This window comes from Xyrauchen texanus, chromosome 15, assembly GCF_025860055.1.
Source record: "Xyrauchen texanus isolate HMW12.3.18 chromosome 15, RBS_HiC_50CHRs, whole genome shotgun sequence".
Lineage (NCBI taxonomy): Eukaryota > Metazoa > Chordata > Actinopteri > Cypriniformes > Catostomidae > Xyrauchen > Xyrauchen texanus.
The window spans coordinates 14,582,446-14,606,234 of record NC_068290.1 but is presented as its reverse complement, the minus strand read 5'-3'; the positions used below and the strand labels follow the sequence as shown (position 1 = coordinate 14,606,234).

Here is a 23,789-nt window from a genome sequence, read left to right as displayed (position 1 = left end):
CTAAAGGGGAATGTTCAACCTAAAAGTTTAATATTTTTTTTTTATTATTTTATTTCTAAAGCTTATTTTCTTCCATGAACAAAAAAGGGTGTATTATGCAGAATGTTAGGGACTGATCATCATCCACTTTTAGATATTTCGCGCTAATTTGCACAATTCGAAAGACCTACTTTTTCGAACTCCTACGCCGTATGTCCGATTCACAGAAAAATTGGTGTGCTTGTCTACCACGAACCCTCCTGACAAAAATGTATTAAAGAAATTTTGATTCGTCAGAACGTTTGCTAAGATAAAAGCCAACGAATTGGTCAGGCGTCATCCATTTTGTGCGTATTGACCAATATCTACTAAACGAAAAGGCCAAACGTTACGAAAATGTATACACATGTTCAACAGCACATTTTGAGTATGCATACAAAATCGCGAAAAAAAAATGTTTGTCTATTGGTGCGCTACAACTAAACAAAATGCTCATTACAACGCAACTGTATTATCAATTAAGTTGAAAATTGGTATGCTTCTTGAAGGGGCCAAATGCTTACATATTCTACAATTTGACTCAGACAAATAAAAAAAAACATGGCCGCCAGCAGCCATTCATATTTTAGCAAAATGGCTGTATAAATGGTGTGTAAATTATTGTATATTATCCAATGTTACCTGCTATTGTGAACTACATCTAGGACTCCCTATGTCAATAATTATCAAAGAAAAGGCTCCACCAATTAAGTTTCTAGCTAGAACTGCTTTAGCAACCACCCAAAACATACTAGCATAGCAATGCACTATATCTAATTATTAATAACTGTTGGGTTTGTTTTCGTAAAACTTGTTGTAAAAAAAAATATATATATATATATATATATATGTTATAATAGGTTTGTAGCCTATTGGTGTCACATTGTTTCTTAGTATTTGCTTTCACCCCTGTCTTCAAAAGCTCATCCCATGATACATTTCATACCTCTTACCGAAAATTTAAAAGCAGGTTTATGGCCATAGATTTACTGGCCTAGAAAAAGATAAAGCCAAGGTTTATCAGCATCTGTGTTACATGTTAATAGTACCACATGTCAAAAACTTACATGTGAAAATGTGTCCCCCCCATTCTTGATGACCAAATTCAAGCGCTCTCACATAATTAATTTGAAATCTTTATCCTTATATCTGCAACTTCTGGTCCTGGCATTTTGTTAATCAGTGGATAAATACATGGATTATCAACTGACTACACACAGTGACGGATTGGTCTTGTGATAAAATTTTCAGGCTAGGATTTTCTGGTTCTAAAACTTTTTACATTTTAATAAACCAAGATTACATTTGGAGAGGTTGTGCTCTTGGCACCAGCGTGTCAGAGTGTGCACCTCCTCTCCATAGGCTATTTCATCATTGTCAGTGATCAGAACTATCACCGTCATATCATCAGTGAAATTGATGGCATTGGAGCTATGTGTTGCCACACAGTCATGTGTGTACAGGGAATACAGGAGTGGGCTGAGAACACAGGCTCCCGTGTACAGGGTCAGTGGTGAGATATTACTGCCCATTCTGACCACCTGGCATCTGCCTGACAGGTAGTCCAGGTTCCAGCTGCACAGCGAGCTGTTGAAGCCCAGAGCCCGAAGTTTCCTGTCAAGCATGGAGGGCACTATGGTGTTAAATACTGAGCTGTAGTCTACAAACAGCATTCTCATATATGTGTTCCTTTTTTCCAAGTGGGAAAGAACAGTGTATTTTGACTGCAATGGCATCATACAGCTAACTGTAGTGGGTCCAGTGAGGCAGGCAGCACAGAGCAGATGTGGTCTCTGATAAGCTTTTCAGAGACCACATCTGCTCTGTGCGCCTCACTGGACCCACTACAGTTTGCTTACAGAAGCAACTGCTCCAAAAAAAACAGTGCCATTTGGTGAAACCTGGTGCAATGTGTCGTGCTAAGTTTGAATATGCAATCAGCACAGGTCTCGGAGTAAACATGATTCACCAGTAACACCAATGGCCAAACATTGCACTATGGTATTACCCTTGCCAGAACTGAAAAACTGTTGCAACCAGCTCATTTATCAAGATCTTGATAGCTTATAGCTTTTAACCAGGTATTTGTTTGCTGAAGATTTTGCATTAATTTCCATAAAGAACGCCAAGAGAGAAATACTGTAAATCAAATCTTTGCAGAAGGTTTAGATATCACATTATAGCGCTCATTGCTCATGTGTCAACACTTGGAGAGCACCTTACACCTTACTTGGCAAAGATTAAATGGGAATGTGTAAGTTGATGCCACTGCATTGAATCATTCACAGAAACTATAGAATATTAGAACTTGCAATCTTCTCATGCGCCAAATCAGAGTGAGTAATAATAGCCATATGGTCACATTACAATGCAGAGAGCAACATAATTGGTTGAGCTTACATTACTCCTAGTATTTGTTTTCCCTTGCAATTTAATTAACTTCACAATATATGTTGTGCTTAAACTATAGAGGGTGCAAAAATATATATTTTATGAATGTGGGACAAAGGTAAGACGTGGTGCAGAGGGTAATGCCTGAAACAGATTTGTTAATGGCCTCAGCTCAGTGCCTCCACAAATTGCCCTTCACTTGTAATTGGATCAGTAGCCTGGCAGGTAAAGGATTAGACAAAGCTGGCTAATAGACAGCGAGTTGCATTCACTCAAAATTAGTTCTCGTTTGCATTCTCATGTTGCAGTGGTCATTGAAAATGGAAAGTCTCTTGCGCAAATGTGAGCGGTAATGGGCCATACAGGTATCATGTGCAGAAATCAGTTACATTCATTTTAACAAACAAATAAATTCATTATTTGATGATTGCAGGGTTACTGTAGCTTCTCTTTAGGTTCTATGGGGCCACCCACACACCATGCGCTATACATGCCCATGTGATACACTGTCCAAGGGTGAAGGGTTTAGCTTTGTTTTAAGTCAAATAATGACACTGAGGTTTTGACCTTGATGTTAGCTTTCGAGTGCCTCCTGATTTGAACTTACAGTGAAAATGCAAATGAAATGCATTGAGAAAAAGTAGATTTTGAATGTCATGAACTGAGATTAATAAATCTATTCATAGAAATGTTTATAAGATTCATTTGAGCATTCAAAATCTTTAGTGTTTGTGTGGTCCTGTTCCCAGGACTGAATCTTTTTGAATGGGCTTCTAAGTCATTATGATAAGAACTATGGGATTATATTGAAATGAGAACAATAAAGGTTTTGGCAATATTGCAAAACAGATAAAACCTTTTAGGAAGAACAAAGTGCTTCAAGATTGTTTGTACAGAACTGGAAAGTAACAGACCTGAATACGTGCCATGTTCTTTAGGTTTGTGAGGAGGTCAGACCTTATCAGAGTCCTGTAATCAAATGGCTCTTGCTGATATGCTTTTTCTCCATCTCTAATGGGCTCAATGGTTAATGTCGCTGGATAACAAACTGAAACATAAAAAATATTTGTGAGTACTTTATTTCACTGCATGATAAGTGTAAATAACCTGTACTCTTCAGCTTTTCAGCTGTGGTCTCTTTGAACTTTTCTTCAGTATAGTCAGAGACAACATGAAATGCTGCATAAGGCCATGTTAGAACTCGAGTGTAGTGGCACATAAAACAAGTACCTTTGATGTCCAAAACAAAATCCCCATAAAATCACAGTTGAAAGGTCAGCTCCAACAAATGCTAATGTATATGAGAATGAGTACACCAAGGTGTAAAATGGGATCTTTGCTTTGATTACTTTGGTTAACTCTCTCTTAGTTTTAAGACACATATGATTCAATCTTTTGATAGCAAATATGTTTAGAATGACTAAATACATTTTAATGAAGTCAGAGAGCCTGCACAATGACATAATAGGTTATGTAACAGACAAGTGACTGCTACTCATTAAATCAGTCATAGCGGGGGCAATAACAATAAAGAAAGGCCTGATAAGTGTATAGCCATATACGCATTGTTGCTCAGCTGCTAGCTAACCTCATAGTCATGCTAACTTCCAGTAACAGGTCAATTCATGTGTGTACTATGTGAACAAGCATCTATTCCAAACATGATGTACAAACAACCACCCACCCAGAGAAAACACACTCCCCCACACACACACATGCTCTTACACTCCACCAAGCTAAAAGTGTGTTTAGCTCTGTTTGTGGACCAGCACGCAGTGTCTTCTGATTTGTTCAAATTTTATGTTAATGTGGCAGGAGAGATGCTTGTTAAATAATTTAAATAGTGTGTGTCTACGAGGACTCATAAACTGACATCATGACCCAGTAAATAGATCTCATAATGATATCTTTCTGATTAAATTTGTTTGTTTGTTTGTTGGTGTGTGAGATTGGTTGACAAGGTTAGTATTGGCAAAAATGGATGCTATGACCTTTACCACCTTCAGTTCACTAACCCTAAACCTTGGCTTGGGACAAAACAAGGTGAAGGCTCATGATTTCACTAATACAACTTAGAAGCCTTTTATTTCTTCAAGTCATTGTGGATGAACATTTTAGGAATAGTTAGCACAAGGCTTATCAAATGGATCCCTTAGAAACATTCCTAAACCATTCAAATAGCCAAGCAACTTTTGTAGATCAGCATGGTTTTTCTTGGATCTGTTGTCACTATACTTTGGAGAATACAGTATGTGGGTACTAAAGATACACCCGAGTTCTTCAAATCATAGTGTCTCACTGTTTTCATTGAAAGGCAATAAGCTGTCATTTTGGACAGTAGCATATTTTTGCTTTCGATAGAAAAAGTTACAGCTGCACAAATATGGATGTGCCCTCTGATGTGTTTGGTCTGAGGAGAAACCCATGGCATCTGACTGTATCTGAATCTCTTTAGAGTGCTTGACACTGGCGTTGAGCGGTGTGTTGAAGCGTTGGAAGCCCCTTGATATGCAACTTTCAGTATTCATTGTGCATAGTTTTTTAGCCACCTGGAAACAGTCTTGTTTACAAGGTACCAGATTGCTACGATTAATGCCTCTGAGGAAGAACTAATCACTGGATTTGCCAAAGTTTGCTGGGCTTGTGGCATTTATTCAGAGTATTATTTGAGGCACTTTGTAGCAAGCTAACTAGATATGCATTCCTCTTTGTTTTCTGAGATATATCTGTAAAATAGGAGTGGTGGTGGTGTAGTGGTCTAAGCACATAACTGGTAATCTGATAATCAGAAGACACTGGTTCGAACCCCACAGCCACCACCATTGTGTCCTTGAGCAAGGCACTTAACTCCAGGTTGCTCCAGGGGGATTGTCCCTGTAATAAGGGCTCTGTAAGTCGCTTTGGATAAAAGCGTCTGCCAAATGCATAAATGTAAATGTAAATAATACTGTTGTAATACAGTATTTAAATGTATTATTATGATGGCTTTACAAAGCCAGCATATGTTTATTCTACAGACATGCTTTTGGGTATTTCAAAAATCCATCTGTCCCTCGGACAGTTGGTCTATTGAACTGTAAATGGTCTGCACTTATATTGCACCATTTTAAACTTAATGGTATTCAAATTGCTTTACACTCTGACTCATTCACCATTCACACACACATGTATTCATACACCAATGGTGGCAGAGCTGCCATGCAAGGCACTAGCCTGCCATTGGGAGCAACTTGGGGTTCAGTGACACTTTGGCATGTGGAGTCGTGTGGGCCCGGGAATTGAAACACCAACCCTGCGATTAGTGGCAGGGTTGCAGCGTCCCACCTGAGCCACAGCCGCCCAACTGTCTATAGGTCTATCTGACTGTCTGACTGATTATCTATCGGTCTATCAGGCTATATGACTGTCTATCTATCTATCAGATTGTCTGTTTGACTGTCTGACTGTATTTCGGTGTATCTGACTGTCTATCTGACTATCGGTCTGTCTGACTGTCTATAGTCTATCTGACTATCCATCTAACTATCTGTCTGTCTGGCTGTATATCTGACTGTCTATCAGCCTATCTGACTATCTATGGGCCTATCTGACTGTCTATCTGACTATCGGTATGTCTGACTGTCTATGGGTTCATCTGACTGTCTATCGTCTATCTGACCGTCTATAGGTCTAGCTGACTCTGACTGTCTATCAGACTGTCAACAGGTCTATCTGACTCTCTGAATGTCTATCGGTCTATCCGACTGTCTGTGTGACAGTCTAGCTAGCTGGGAGTTTGTCTTGCTGAAATGTCTATATAACCATCAAACTTTAACCTTAAACTTTCAGACAAGACTTTGGCAAGCCAACCCGACAAACTTTACCTAGTCTGTATTTGATACTTTTGAACAGAAATAAATAATATCCACACATTTTCAGCTAATTTCTTCAGTGCTTCAAGTCTCTATGCTGATTAAAAATGTCAAAAGCCATAAAACTTACTTTAAAAATAAAATATCTAAATGATTAAAAAACTGTATTGTAATACATAATCTCTGTACCAAAGCTATTCAGAATGCTAAACTGATATTTAACCTATTAATTTGTCATGCTAACACCACTTTTTTTTATGCATCTCACTGTTACCAGGCACTATTTCACATCTGTGATGCAGAATTCCAGTGTGGCAGATGATTCTGGGAAGCAAGTCAAAACTCTGCAGGGGTTGTTGGGTTTATGATAAAGAACTTTAAAATATTCAGTTCAGCTTCACATGCATTTCTGCATGCAAATTCATGCACCCCCTAAAGGAATTTGCAGGCATTTAATGGGAGCTGAAATGAGCATGGTGATAACTTTATGACTATACTCTCTGCTGCCCTGCTGCATGATTTTAGTACCCAGAATTTTAGACCTGTGGTGTACCTACCCAGGAATAGTCTAGAAGGAGTTGCTTTCGATTTGGGGAACATGCTGACCTCTTCAAAGTGGACTAAATCACATTTTGCTTCTTTGGAAGTGTACCACTCATCTTCCATTTTTAGATAAGCCGGCAATGCAAAAAATGTCTCTCAGTGCAATTTGGGGTTTTACAAAGCATTTTCATTTCAGAGGCAAAAAGCACCCATTTTTAATAAATGTATGGTTTTTAACAGAAAAATATTGCTGATATGAAAGCCTACGACGTGTGTGCAATGGAAGTGACAGCTGGTAGATTTTTTTGTATGCAAGAGAATTCCTCTGGTGGTGAGGGGGACAATTCTTGCTCTTAGTCATTATCCTGTTTCACTTCTGGTGGTGAAAGTTGGACCAATGTGGACCAAGCAGGAATATACTGGAACAAATGAGGGCTTGTTGCATAACTCCTGACATGGTGCCTTTTAAGGCTGGGGTTCTCTCACTGGGATGTTCCATTCGAGAGAGGCCCTGAATGTACTCCATGTTCACTCTCCCTTCTTTCGTTCTTAGAAGGTGTGCAGTTAAATCAGTTTATTGAGAGATCAGATGCATAATGCATGTGAATGCATAGTCCACTATCTTGTAGTTTGCTAGAAACACAAAATGCACAATATGTATCGAGGCATTATATAATCCACCAGTCGTGTGGCTGCGGTGCAATGCACAAAATCATCCAGATACAGGCCAGGAGATTCCATTAATGTTCACATCAGGGGGGTGATTTTGACTGTGGCATGATTGTTGGTGCCAGACAGGTTGGTTTGAGTATTCCTGTAACTGATGATCTTTTGGGATTTTCACGCACAACAGTCTCTAATCTTTACTCAGAATGGTGCCAAAAACAAAAAACATCCATTGAGCGGATGTTCACACACACACACACACACACACACACACACACACACACACACACACACACACACACACACACACACACACACACACACACACACATGTTTGGTTTCCATGTTTTATGGGGACTTTCCATAGACATAATGGTTTTTATACTGTACAAACTTTATATTCTATCCCCAAAACCTAACTCTACCCCTAAACCTAACCCTCACAGAAAACTTTCTGCATTTTTACATTTTCAAAAAACATAATTTAGTATGATTTATAAGCTGTTTTCCTCATGGGGACCGACAAAATGTCCCCACAAGGTCAAAAATTTCGGGTTTTACTATCCTTATGGGGACATTTGGTCCCCACAAAGTGATAAATACACGCTCACACATACACACACACACACACACACACACACACACACACACACACACACACACACACACACACATGTTGTGTTTCCATGTTTTATGGGGACTTTCCATAGACATAATGGTTTTTATACTGTACAAACTTTATATTCTATCCCCTAAACCTAATCCTACCCCTAAACCTAACCCTCACAGAAAACTTTCTGCATTTTTACATTTTCAAAAAACATAATTTAGTATGATTTATAAGCTGTTTTCCTCATGGGGACCGACAAAATGTCCCCACAAGGTCAAAAATTTCGGGTTTTACTATCCTTATGGGGACATTTGGTCCCCACAAAGTGATAAATACACGCTCACACATACACACACACACACACACACACACACACACACACACACACACACACACACACACACACACACACAAACACACACACAGTTGGCCAAAGGTTTGAAATAATGTACAGATTTTGATCTTATGGAAAGAAATTGGTACTTTTATTCACCAAAGTGGCATTCAACTGATCACAATTCAATCAGGACATTAATAATGTGAAAAATTACTATTAAAATAAAAAAAAAAACATGTTCAGAACTTCTTAATTTACTTGAAAGCTTTGCAGATCCTTGGCATTTTAGCTGTCAGTTTGTCCAGATACTCAGTTGACATTTCACCCCACGCTTCCTGTAGCACTTGCCATAGATGTGGCTGTCTTGTCGTGCACATCTCACACACCTTACAGTCTAGCTGATCCATAACACTCTTTTCTAATTATCTATTGTCCAATGTTTGTGATTCTTTGCCACTCTTACCTTCTTTTTTGTTTCTGTTTCAAAAGTGGTGATGTATACGACGCTGATGTATTTATCCTCTTGTTTAGTTGTACATCTGGCATTCCAAATCGTTTCTGTCCTTGTTAGAGCCAGTTGTTCTTTGTCTTTGAAGACTGTAGTGTACACCTATGTATGAAATCTTCAGTTTTTTGGCAATTTCAAGCATTTTATAGCCTTCATTCCTCAAAACTATGATTGTCTGACAAGTTTCTAGAGAAAGCAGTTTCTTTTTTGCCATTTGTGACCTAATATTGACCTTAAGACATGCCTGTCTATTGCATACTGTGGCAAAGCAAAAACAAACACAAAGAAAATGTTAAGCTTCATTATGTATGTGTATGTATATATATTATTTTTGGAAGTTGTTTGAGCATTGTTTGAGAGTTTAGTGGTTTGTCATTTTCTTTAGGTGCATTCTTGCTGTTTGTACATTCATTATATGAGTTGTATACCCAAGCTCTATTACATAATGACCCTTGTAAATAAGACTTGCCTTGAAAGAGAAAAAGCACTTTTTAATATTCAAAGAATGAGCAATTATTTATCTCTGCATATCCACCCACACAATTAGTTTCTCCTGTGACATAGAAATGTAGATATCCTTACGCAACAAGAGGCCTGTCAGTAAATTTGACCCTTGTGCTTAAAACAATAACTGTTACAAGGCTGGGAGCAGCTACCTCAACACCCATGATGATATCACTACATATTTATATTGTCACAAAATAATGGGCTAAGCTTCTTAATAATTCTGTATGAAGCCAGAACTAGCTACATCTTGGTTAATTAAGAAAAATATGTGGGTGGCACACCTTGTTATCCATGACGCAATCTAAAACAAACATGGTAAAATGTTAATCACAGAGAGGCCACTTTAAGAGCTGAGTGTTGCATGGCCTGTAGGGAGATTAAAGTGGGTTGGTCTGTTTCTTTGTCCGTGGTTTCATGGAGAATTAGGGGTTTGTTCACCATGACCAGATAGACATGAGACTTGTCTGTTCGTACTCCTAAAGGATACTAATGCAATGAAGGACTGTGATACAAAGAATTGTGAAACCAGGGCTAGCCACACATTTTACTTCAGTGTACATTTCTCAGGGTACTGTAGGTTTATCTTTGACTTAGTTTCTGTGTTGAAATACTTCAAAGTCTTGGCTACAAAAAAGCAATTGAACATTTTCACCATTGTTGCACAGGAAAATAGCTAAAGTTCATTGAACACATGTTGACCTTTTGTGAAAACATTCCCCAATAGAGGGGCATCTTATGACCTATCATTAAGCAGCCATTTATAAGCTTTTCAGCGATGTTTAAACAATAAACAAATGAAACAAAACAATTTATGAAATAGCAATGTAAAAGGCAACACAGAAATATACCTAACTATTGTCGTTGGACACTGGACATTGTATGAATTTAAAATATTTAAAACACGTTACAACTTGCCCTGGCCTGACATTTATGAAAAATACCTAACCTAGTTCAAACTTTTGTTAAAATCTACCTTCATTATATAATTTACCCTTGCCTGAATGTATGATAGTGTGGTTTTAACAGGATGATTAATTTAAGAGGGTTTTGAATGAGGTGTTTGAATCCAACATACAAAACCTGTGCAAGAGAAAACACATATTAGTGTAATAAGACTTTTGACTTGAATGTTTGAGATAAAGCCCTTGTGAAAGCTTGCCAGTGTGACAAGCACTGGTCTCCCCTTATCTGAAAAAAAAGTGTAACAATATGACAATGAAAGCAAGTCTATGCATCTTTCGTGTAAGCCCTGTTCACACCGCCAGCGACATTGTCACTTGCTGTCGGCTTGTACTGTATGTCGCGAGTAGGCGCTCTTAATGCTGTCGCTCTAATGTTATTGGTGGAAGGCACAACTGGCCAAAGCTTTTGAACTTCTGATAACAGATGTACTGCCAGACTGCTGTTAAATCTAAGATATCATACCTACTGCATGGTAGAGTGTTTTAATGTCAAATGCAGCAGTGCTTATTGCATTATATCATTAACAAGATGAACGATCAATCAATGCATGAATCAAACTCATTCAGAATACAGACAATTTCTTACACACATCACATGTACAGTATGCGGTTACAAACAAATAATGTAAAACAGTCAAATCACTCACAGTAGCTTTACTTCTCATCCGTCTTGTCTGCCCTCAACACCAGTATCTCACAGGAAATGGATGACTTAAACGCCACTGACTTAAATCTCATTGGTGGTCGCTCCCCGTGTCTCTTGTCATTTGCATAAAGTAAAACTTTTTTGTAATCGATTAATCAAGTACTCATTCAGCTTTGAATGTTTGACTAGTAAAAACATTACTTAAATATTGTATTTAGATTTTTCTATGCCTTTTCCTGCAGTAGGCACCAATGAAAATTCTTCTCTCAACTAAATCTTGCCGTTACATCTCAATGCATTGGTTGTCAGTGTGGATGCATGACGTTGTAAAAGGAATAGTTCACCCAAAAATAAAATTCTGTCATTATTTAAACCGATTGAATTGCTTTAGAAGACTTTGAATGTGTGAGCGCATATGTTTTTTATTTTGTCATTTTTTATTCTAGATGTTGTTGTTCATGCATAATGCTTATTTTTAAATAAGAAAAACAATAAACGTAAATTCTAAATGTCAAGTTATCAATTACTTGTTTTCTTATGTGTTGGAGTACTCGACTATAAAATTGCTGCCGAAAGTAAACAATTAATGAGATCATGTCTCTTTACTAGCTTGTGTTGCTGGCGCTGTGAACGGGCCTTTAGTTGTGACCACATGACAAGATACAACTGTGTAAAAATCAGGTTGTGTTTACTTCTAACAGGATTTAGTACTGGTGAAGTCCCTCAGTTAGTGGGAATCCACTTTTGCATCACAGATACTGCTGAGCTTACATAACACAATTCCAGAAGTTGAGCAGCCTCATTGGCCATACAGATAAGAACTTGACAATCTTATCAAACATTGACAGGAGAAAGTCCTACAGTAATAAAAAGAATAGCCTACTAACAACAAAACTAAAAGACAAACACAGTGTTACCACAGAGTATATCTGAGACACTTATTTTAAGAGATTAGCAATTTCTGTCTGTACCAATGATGATCTAAGTTTAGATGCTTTATGTAGTGGTTAATTTGACTGGTTAATGGTAAGATTCTATTAGATTCTATCACTGCAGTCCATTTTTAGAGTAGTTTTGAAATGTCATTTCAGGAACCTTGTGCATTGTCCTTTTTTTTTTGTCATAAATGAAGTATTAAAATCATATGACGAATGCCTGCATAGATCATAGACTATGTGAAGACACTATTTAAAGACAATGTTTCAGCTTTGCTGTCCTAGATAAACATTCTGCTCTCCAGTCAGTGCACTCTGACACAAAAGAAGAATGAGGAAGTCTAGTTCTTTATCCAAAGTGAATTGATAGGAGGTAAACAATCAGTTAAACTCTGACACAGTGGCAGTGTTATATAATGTTTTCATAATTCTTGCCAATCTGCTGATTCTAGCTCATTCACAAAGCCAGACACCTAACCCCAAAACGCTAATGAAACATATATAAAATGTACCCATGATCATTATATTAAACCCAGCTTAGTCATTTAGAGCCAGCTTCTGTTTTGCATCGAGATGTCAGTCTTGTGACATCCTCCAGGGTTTGTGTCATCGTACCGAGGAAGCTGTACATTCTTGTTGTCTGACATGGGCCTACTGCCTGATCTTGAATGGTTAAGGTCACACAGAGGCAAAAGCGCTATGAATTATGACATTTAGTCCACAAAAGTGCTTGATTGGATACGATGCATTCCACACTGGAATCTAGTTCTGTAACAAGGTTGTGTATGGTGGTGTATTGACCTTTTGTGTCTATTATTTTAGCAAGTTTGAGCAAGTCATTGTCAGAAATGCTCTACCAGGATGTGGGTTGTACACTTTCAGCATGAGCTGAATTTGTTAGGTTGCCCTGTTAAAAATGCTCTGAACTCATTTAAAGGGATATTTAATCCCAAAATGAAAACACTGTCATGATTTACTCACCCTATTTTCATTACAAACCCACACAAGCTTCTTTCATCTGTGGAACACAGTTTTCAGGAATTTTGATGCTGCTCTTTTTTTCACACAATGAAAGTAAATGGATTCTGAGACCGTCAGTCCCAAATATTCTGCCTCTCCCTTTAAACCCTGAAGAAAGAAAGCCATATGAACAGAAGAAAGTCATATGGTTTTGGAACAACATGAGGGTTAGTAAATGGTGACAGAATTTTCATTTTTGGGTAAACTTTCCCTTAAGGTATATTGCTGAGTGTGTACAAAGTACATAATTAGTCTATATGGTAAGTTCACATACAGAAAGTGTTCTTTAAAATAGAGTTCCAAACTTGTTTACTTAACAAGGTTAAGTAGCCTTGACAAGTTCGCCCTTTGTTTGCCTATTGCAGTTGTGTTGGTTGAACAGACTTTCCTAGGTAACATTTATACAAGGTGTGATCAAATAATGAAGATCTGACCCCACCCACAAGACTCAAATGTTGCATAAAGATCCAAGGGAGGCAGAACTGCACAACAGGTGGATTACAACAAACATAATAGTTGTATATCCTTTATCAATGGTTTCAGGACTTAACTGTAACCTCTGGGGTGTGAGACTAGGAACCACCTTTCTGACTGTTGATAACTAGATGCTTTTGTTTTAAAGCTGCAAAATGTGATTTTTGTCGTAACTACATCCATTAGGTTGGGTGGGTACACCCAGAAGTGTGTTTCACCAGCAATTAGTGACAAACCTGCTCTCAGCCATCACTGTAAAAACAAAATGGAAACCTCTAAATTAACTGGTTTTATTAAAGTAAAAAATATTACTTAAGACCAAATCATCCTGACTGCAGTGGGTTACACAAATAAATTATTTTTTTAAGAGTTAGATCAGGAGGCAATAACAACATAAGTTGCCATTCATACTGACTGCTTTTTCAGTCTGTTTTTCTGTCCTTCTGCTCCGTTTAAAAAAAAAATTCTATGTGAAGATGCGCTAGACTATTGCTCATTTCTCGATGTCTCACAGAGGAGCATCATGTTTTTAAAAAGCTGTGATGGCGAGGACGTGAATATCAAGTATTTGTATTGTTTTACTCCCATTTAAATGTTTTACAACCCTTCTAAATCTTTTCAGCCCTGGGTCATCACCAACAATGCCCTCCTACCTCAAGACAAGCTATTTTTAGGCTGATGACGCAGGTGCCTCATATCACCACCTGCTCAGAACACTGATGAGGGCTTCCTCTTCCATGTTGCCTGGCGACAAGGGGGTGCTATTACCAGGGCAACTGAAATTGGTTGACATCACACACTGTCAGGACCTCCCCTATTAAAATGGTATGCCGTTCAAGCCTCTGATCACATACACATGACGATATTATGTGTACATCAAACCCCCCACACCGATCAACAGCTTGCTAACAGTGAGTCATACCATGGACTGCATAAATGCCACGTAGCAGAGAATCATCTTTTAGCAGACTCTCATTTCATCCTCTATTTAGCCAAATAAATCGCATCAAAACAGATGTTGTTTGTGCACAGTCCAAACAAACATGCTGTTTACATTTACAACTGAGAATTGAGCCATATTTAACAATGTGTTCTTTATTTTCCAATACGTATGAGACATAACTTCACATTTAGGACATTCCAAGTCATAATAAGATATTTCCCTGTGGTTACATTTGCAAGTTTTTGTTATTACCAATTTTATAGATTCCAATCATAAAACATTCAAACACAACATAAAAAACAGAATCAATTATTCACATTAAACCCCTCCCCCCAAACATTCCCCCCACCTCACCCCAGTATCCTTGTTAGCACACCCAACTCCCATGCCGGAGATGCTGGTTTGTGTCCCGTACGGAGCGGGTAGAACAGGAGTGTCGCATGGGCATATAAATATTTTGCGGCCATCCTTAGTATCTATTCTCAATCAGTGCAAAAGCGACCTTCCGTTGATATAAGAGTTTCTTGAAGGAGTGTTATTCCACAAAATAAACTCCAGCCAGTAGGCTGAACCAACACAAAAAGAAACAAAATGGCACCCAGAATCCTCAGACAGTCAAGTGTATGTGCAGTGAGTCAAGCTCTCTTTGGGGCAACATGAAAATCACCAAAAATCACCCATTGTCTCTATGAAAGACATCGCTTTCTGTGGGTATGTAAATATTTTGTGGCCATCCATAGTATCAATTCTCAATTTGGTCATGAATGAACATCAGTGCAAAAGCGACCTTCCGTTGATGTAACAGTTTCTTGCATTCCTTGAATCTATCTCTTTTCTATCTTGTCGAATTTTCAAAGTGGGAACTTAGAGAGTGCTTTTTCTCCTTGCCTCATGTAACACAAGATCTTTAGTGGATGATTTCAGAAATTTGGCCAGAATTGATCGGGGCTTGTCTCCCTCAGCCTATCTCCAAGCCGGGACCCTGTCAGCTCGCTCAATTTCCAGCTTATTGCCTTTTATGTCGAGCAGATTCAGGAAGAGCTCGTCTAGGAATTTCACCATATTTCGGCCTTCCTCATGCTCAGGAATTCCAACAATTCGGACGTTATTTCACCGATTATGATTCTCAAGATCTTACAAATTTTCCCAGATGCACTGAAAATCTGCCTTGGGTGCTAGCGTGTTAGCAGATGACTCCAGATAATCGATCCGTCTCTCGACGTCCCCGATTCTTGCAACTAACTCCGAGAATTCACTTCACATAATCGATTGACGTATTACAGCAAGATCCTCCAGGTCTGCTACAACCTTCATCAGCATTACAAACATTCTGTTGCCGCTAGATTCTCCTGCTGCACAATCCAAACAGAGTCCCTGGTCTGTGGCCCTGTCTGGGGTATCATCGAGAGCACGTAAGTGTCTTTTAATATCTCCAGAGCCAGAGTATTTTGAATTCTTTGACATATTGACTTCTTAGAACAGCTATGTAGCAGGGTGTATCGAATCTCACCAGTTCAAGACACAAAAAGACTCAAAAACTAGCAAAGTGTGCAGCGTTTGCCGTTCACATCTCTGACCCCTGCATAGCGCCACGTGACTCCGTATTTGCAGTTTTTAACATCAGTAGAAGTTGATAGTTTCAGCTGCATTATTTGTAACTAAATTAATCTGTAAACTTTAAGTCTAATTCACTTTCTGGATCATTTTTATAGAAAATCCCACTTCATCCTGGTGTATTAACCCATGGTTCACTGTCTAGTTTTTGTCCCTCATTTTGGGGAAAAGCATATTGTATATTGTACAAATTTGGATAGGAAAACAGGCATATTAGTTTGATATATTATTTGAGTGTTTGAGAGTCATATCAAGACCTCAAATATATTTGATTTATCAAAGTGATATATCCTTGGATATATATCCTTTCTAAATCATATCGGTTTGTAGATTTGCATGTAAAGAATAATGTATTTATAAATATACTGGTATATTAAAAGGTAATGCCCTACTGAAACATAGTCAGATCATGTCAAATTTATTAAAACGTATTAATACACTACTGTCCTTATAAACTAAATCCAGAACAAACTGTGTATAAAGAGCTTTTCTCTCTCTGACCAAAAAAAAAAAAAAGTGAGATTGATACACAATCATGACTCATGTTTACAGGCTATAACCTTAGTCAAGGTAAAATATTTACAATTGCAAAGCAACAACATGTGTGCTTGGGATATTCGGGAAAAGATTAGAGTGTATAAACTGTTAATTGACAATTTATACACAGTTAATTGGCAATTTGCACAAAATAGGTTTGTATTAATATGATATTTTCACTCAAATTAGGAATGTAAACATTGCAGAAAGCGATTTTTTTTTTTTGCCTGAAAAAAATAAATAAAATCTGGTAGCTTCTGTTTAATTTTTTTAAATGTATTAAATAATAGCTAGAACATTTGTGTCGTAAAAATAAAATAAACCTAAAAGTTTATACATTTACAATGTCTACGAACTGCATTGAGAACAGAGTCATCTTAATTCAGTTCTGCGAGGTGGGCGTGTCACAGCTGCACTGCCTCGGCCAATCTATTGGGCGCCACTTCCAAAGAGTGCTCAGAAATAATTCATGACCAAAACATTCAACCAATGAGCTGCAAGTATGCAAATCACAGGGGTATAAATGTTATTCGGATCGTATATTTCCAGCATACTTATCACTAGTTCTATTGTCTCTGTGTGTGCGCCCGGATTGGGAATAGTAAACCGCGAGCGCAGCTGGATGACTTGAGGAACCGTGTCGATATTTATATAGCTGATAACGAGAGCTTCTAACGACTCAAACCCCTTTTTCTCGAAACTTTATGCAGAGATATATCCAACGCAGTGGTTAAATAGTAGCGATATCTGTTAAGGAGTAGATTTTTTGTTGTTGTTGCATTTTTCTAACCTGGTTGGTCTTTCCATCGCCATGTCCTCCGGTGATGCGTCAGAGCAGTGTCGGCGGTTTTGCGTGTTATCTTGGGAGCAGGTGCAACGTTTGGACTCTGTTCTTGGCGAGACGATCCCCGTTCATGGACGTGGAAACTTCCCGACGCTTTCGGTGCAGCCGAGACAGATTGTCCAGGTAATTATGAAAGCATCTCCCTGCAAACGTTAACATTTAGTTTTAGACTTGCTTTTTAATGGACCTTTAGTTTTTTGTTTTGGACTTGCTTTTTAATGGACCTCTTTGATGACTGAAAAGTATAAATACTTTTTACATGTTATAATTATGACAATGGTACAATTAAAAAAAAAAAAAAAAAGGATATCACTGACTTGTTTACCCTTTACTTACCCATCGCTGCTTGTTTTCTTTGGTTGCACTGAATTTTAAACTTAGCCTATTTTATTCATTAATTTTTACTTTCGTATTATTCATTATTTTATGTATAGACCTAATTATTAAGTCGAAACTATATTAAAACGTTATTAAATTGGCCTCCGATTATCAACAGCCATCAAATATTTATTATGATAGGCTAATGTGAACACATAGAAAGTGGTTTCTCTCCTAAATATAAGCAAAACATTCTTTGGGGCCGTTCACACCAAAAATGTTTTTGCGTCCGTCTGTTTTCCAGTTGTAAACATACGCTAGAAAGACATCTTTGAATGTTGCCTCGCGCAAGAACCCCGCTTTTTTTTAGACTGCTTTTCAAGTTAAAAAGAAATTCAACTGTTAAAAACACAAGGCCGCCTTCAGCGTGTACGGCCCCTTAGCCTTTTGCCCTCAGGAGATAGAGAAAAATGTACGCTTAGCAAATTTTAGTGATACGTTACTGACATTCCCACGAATGCTTCACTAAGTTTGGTTCATTACCGAACTTAATCCTCTGCAATGTAATACCGCTTGATTCCCAATAGCATAGTGATAACCGGCATCTATGTACCTCCTCTCTCAATGAAAAGAATACTTGTTCTCATACACAAGCAGTATGAGCTTGAGTCTACACATGTAAGCAGATATTGATCTTTTGTCCAGATGACTTTCCTTAGAATTACTGGCTTCACATCTCACCCAACAAAAGTGGTTTTGTTTTAAGGTTCATGCTTTTGCAATTTTGTGGTACACTTATACACTTATATTAGATTCAGTATTTCATACAGACATGATCCCATGTGGCAGCAGCGTGATATCATAAGGGAAGCTGACCTGCATGTGGTGAAGTATTTTCTAACTGCCCAGCATGTCACATGACAGAATTGACTTCAAAAGGTCTAAAATACTGAATGCTTTACAGTAGTGACATAATGGAAAGCATGCATTAGATTTTAAAAGTAAAAAAGGGCATAATGGGAAAATTCACCATAAATTCTGTCTTTATTTATACACCCTCTTGTTGATCTAAACCCATTTTACTTTCTTCTGAGGGACTGAAAAGGAGATGTTAGGCAGAATGTTAGCCTCAATCACCTTTCACTTTCATTGCATATTTTTTTCCCATATAATGAAAGTGAAAGTCAACTCTCCTTTTTGTGTTCCATGGAAGAAAGATAGTCTATAGTTGATATAACAACTATAGTTTGGAACAACACAAGGGTGAGTAAATTATGAAAGAATTACATTTTTTGGGTGAACTTTGATTTTAAGATTGCCTCATATGTTGTCTTGGATGCTTTAAAAATGTACTTGACTGTGAAAGTAACTGAATTGTGGAATCTGACCATTTTCCCCTTTCTATGACCCTGAGGTTTAGTTGTGCTCCGCATGAATTGACAGTCTCTGTTTCATAATACTCCATATGCCTGAACAGATTGAGTTTCAGTTAGTGAACAGATAGTAATGTTCCGTCAATAAAACCAACTGGGAAGCCCATTATCTTTAATGGAAAACCTGTAAAAACAATCTTTGATGTTTTACTAGTCAGCCTCCAAACGCTATCCCAAAATTGAAAAAAGATGGCTTCTCATTGACCATTACTCGTTTTCCTTAACCTAATGATTTGCCACGGCACGATCTAATAACATGGACTTTGGGGCTTCTTTCATTATCAGCAAAAGTGTTATGACTGCACCTTGTGCTTTTGGCTGTGAGGTACAATTAAATAATCAAATGTAGCTTTTAAATGTAATCAAGAATTTGACTCGGCATGTGAGCTGTTTTTTTTAGACAGGTTCACTCTTATATTTCTGTGAAAACCTGGCCTGTTGACCCATTGTGTGAAGAATGAAAACATGGGCCTTCACTCGCTGTCCCAGATGAGTTATTTAACCATCATTGGCAGGATGTATAACAGACGTGCACTTTTTAATTCCAGAAAGGCAAGGTGTGGCATTTTAGTATTAAAAACATTTCAAGAAGACATTCAAAATTAGTCACATTGGCACATTAGGAGTGCAAAGAATTTGCTTGCCCTACGTGGCATGTTTTATGTTGCCTTATACTGTATCTCACCATGTTCTGTGGATAGCATAGATGTGCAGAGATATACATTGTACGTGGTTACACTGTGTGAACTTAGTCAGTTGCTGCAGTCTGACCTAATACAGGAATGTAAAAATAGAACACTAATGATTTGATTGACAGGAGGTGAGGGTAGGTATACATGTGATTGACACTTATCTAACAGAGCATGCCATAAGCAGTTATGCAGTATATGCTGTTCAAATCTCTCAGCTGTTTCACCTTTGTGAATATAAATCAAGTCAACGATCTACTTAGTTTATAACCGCAGGCATCTCAAATAGAAGTACTGCATGTTTTCTGATGGTCCTTCAGTATTTTCTTTATACTCTTTGCCTCAGCTTAGCCAACAAAAACAATGGTTCTGTAATTTTTAAGGCAGCCACATCATACTGAGATTTATGACTTTAGACCATATGTGATTGTCAGTTCTTCTCAGTGTGAGGATGAATAAATACAAGAAACCTGTGATTTTAGCAGTTCCTGACATCATGGCCAGGGTTAGGACAGGCAGCATACATTTCATTGCAATGTGCCACACAGAATTACAGCCCAGCTTTGTTAGAATGGCCATCCTGGTCTCGCAGTATCATGTTACTATACCTACATGTTTGCAGAATTATTTTGACGTGGCTTGTTGTAGCAGCATCGCAGCATTTACTATAGTAAATTCACTATTGACTATAGTGTGATACATTTTAAATATGCATTACAATACCAACTACATTTAGAAGCATTTTCAAATGCGATTTATTTGCACGGTAGCTCAAATGATAGAGCATTGCAATTGCAATGCAAAGGACTGGATACGTGTCCAGGGAAGCACGCTAGTCGACACAAGTAGAGCCAAAAGTTCATAGTTCACCCCAAAAGGAGTGGTTACTTCAGCACTTGCATTTTTCCATCTCATATTTGCTTTTTATGACACTATGGGTTAGGTTTTGGTTTAAGATTGTTGATTAACTTTTACCTTTTCAGTTTGGTAGAACAATTTACTCAATTTTAGCACCACTGAGTGAACATTTTACTTTTGAACTGCGGTGATACGTGTAAGGAACCTCATAATAAAATCATTTAGAATAAAAGTGCCACAGTCATGTAAGTTTTGTGAGATCAGGTGGTAGAATGGTGTCTTATTTGTTTTTTCCTTAGCTAATATGTTAATCTAATTGTAAAGGTATTAGAATGGTAAAAGGCTTGTAAGATTTTAAATGTAGTGGTAAATGCAGCATGTCATTTTAAGGTAATGTTTCATAAGTCAAAGTGTTGGTTTTGAGTCCACCTTAGTCAGGCCTGAGCAGAAGACCAAGAAATGCCAAAGAAGTTAAGAAAACCCTAAGTGAAAATAATAATAATTAAAGATTTCTTAACTTTAGGGGTTTCTGAATTCAGTCCAACTCAAGTTGGACTAAAGAATAACAACTGCAAACTCAACACTAAGACATTACATCAATATGTCAAGCTTGTTTTAACCTTCACAACCAAGAAAAACGTGTCAATATTAGGGTTGCAAGTTGCAACTATCCATTTATGGATATAGTTGGACTCGAAACCATACTCAAGTCTGAGTCCGAACTCAAGGACCACAACTCTAGTCATTTTGATTTTAAATTTCATGGTGCAAAGTTTGTTGGGTGGGTGTCCTTAGATATCTGTGCTCATCTGTTCAAACTTTGCTTTTTTGCAATTTTCAAAACATGCCTTATATCTGTAAATACTATTGTAGGTTGGTTAATGTTACTGTGTTTGTGCATGTTCTTTTTCGTTTACTGACCTTGACTTCTCCTTTTTTGTAGGTGGTTCGAGCCCGTTTGGAAGAGCGAGGTATCACCGTTCGGGATGTGAGGTTGAACGGCTCGGCTGCCAGTCACGTTCTGCACCAGGACACGGGCCTTGGGTACAAGGATTTGGACCTGATCTTTGGAGTTTCACTGTCAGATGGCCAGGCCTTCCGTGTGGTTAAGGACGTGGTTCTTGACAGCCTGCTGGACTTTCTACCTGAGGGGGTGAGCAAGGAGAGAATCTCAGCACTTACTCTGAAGGAGGCCTATGTACAGAAGTTGGTGAAGGTGTGCAACGACACCGACCGCTGGAGCCTCATCTCCCTCTCCAACAACAACGGCAAGAATGTGGAGCTTAAGTTTGTGGATTCTCTCAGGCGCCAATTTGAGTTCAGCGTGGACTCTTTCCAGATAGTTCTGGACTCTTTGCTTCTGTTTGACCGTTGTTCAGAGACACCCATGTCTGAGTCCTTCCATCCAACAGTGGTGGGTGAAAGCATGTACGGGGACTTTGAGGAGGCTCTCTGCCATTTGTGCAACAAGATCATCGCGACCCGAAACCCAGAGGAGATCCGGGGAGGTGGTCTCTTAAAATATTGCCACCTTTTGGTACGAGGGTTCCGGCCAACCTCGGAAGCAGAGATGAAAATGCTCCAGCGGTACATGTGCTCTCGGTTCTTTATTGACTTTCCGGACATAGGTGAGCAACAGCGAAAACTGGAGGCTTATCTGCAGAATCACTTTGCTGGAATGGAGCACAAACGTTATGACTGTCTGGTCACATTGTACCACGTAGTCAATGAAAGTACAGTGTGCTTGATGGGACATGAACGACGACAGACCTTAAATCTTATCTCTATGCTTGCGCTTAGGGTGCTGGCTGAACAGAATGCTATTCCCACAGTTACCAATGTCACATGCTATTACCAGCCTGCACCCTATGTGCGAGACATCAACTTCAATAACTACTACGTTGCTCATGTGCAGCCGCTAGTGCACACCTGCAGTAATTCCTACCGAACATGGCTGCCGTGCAACTGACCCACGTAACCTCTGCAAAAGAGAGATAAAAATCAAGTTCAACCCTTGTATCTTCCCATGTGGTGAAGGCGATATGCAAGCAAGTGAATACCATTGTCAATGTTTTGTTAAAAAAACAACAGTGGGCGTTTAGAAGGAGATTGGTAAACAGTGGCAAAATTGATTTTTTTTTTTTTTTGCTTAATGTGACATATAATGACTGTTCACTGCTGTATGTCTGATTTGAGCCGATTCTTTCATGCTCTCTTGGTGGATAAGGGTCCTTCAGTCTTTTTCAAATGTAGCAAAAATGTTGTCTTGAGATACAAGTTTTCTTTTTTCTCAAATTCAATATAGATCCAACTAAACACTCAAAGGTTATATAAATCAAGAGAGAAGGCTGCATTCTGGCAGAAAGACATTGTGAAGCTACAGTTTATATGTATTTTATTATTTTTATTTTTTTTGCCAGAACGTGTTTTCAATCAACTTCTGTTTTGCTTGGATGTTTCAAGGACCAAAGATATTTTATTTTCATTGTTAAGAAAGGAATGTTTGATGTTGTAATTCCAAGTGCCTAAAACACATTGTACAAAAAAGTGAGACCTGTGTCTCTAAAAAAAGTTTTTTTTCTGTCTCCTAGCTAATTGTAAATCTCTATTTTCAGGGATGGAGGCTTGTATTTCCATGTGATTAAAAAAAGCACTAAACCCATCTTGTGTTCTAGACCTCCTTTGCCTTTTGAAGTGATTGTGATCTTTGTTTGAATACCATAAGTTGTTTAAGAAATACCATAACTATATTTATTTTTTTGTTGAAACTATTAATATTCACACATAGTTATAAGGGTTTTCTCTTTTGTGTGTTTCTTGTGAAAAATAGTTTTCAAATTGGAAGAATTTTCCATATCAACTGCGCACTTACAAAATATCAAAGGTGAATGTGGACATTGGTGCAAATGCAAGTGTAGCGTTGTTGTGATCTGAATGTGTACTCACTCTTAAGTTGAGTAATTTGATCCATTACAGTTTCAGAACATGAATCATAAGGATCGTTTGTGAAGCACAATGACCTCTCTCTTTAGTGTGACACTAAAGGTACTACACAAAAGCTTTTTAATTAACCCACCCATGCTGC

General features: G+C 38.1%; 1 protein-coding gene across 1 annotated transcript; it reads left to right on the top strand.

Annotated features, from left to right (window-relative positions):
* Nucleotides 1–17,128: 17,128 nt before the first annotated feature.
* Nucleotides 17,129–23,360, top strand: tent5ba (terminal nucleotidyltransferase 5ba). Its single transcript, XM_052144134.1, has 2 exons — nt 17,129–17,529; nt 21,648–23,360. Exons 1-2 carry the CDS (start codon nt 17,374–17,376, stop codon nt 22,671–22,673), a joined length of 1,182 nt encoding a protein of 393 aa, XP_052000094.1. The 5' UTR covers nt 17,129–17,373; the 3' UTR covers nt 22,674–23,360.
* The last annotated feature ends 429 nt before the right edge of the window (nt 23,361–23,789 follow it).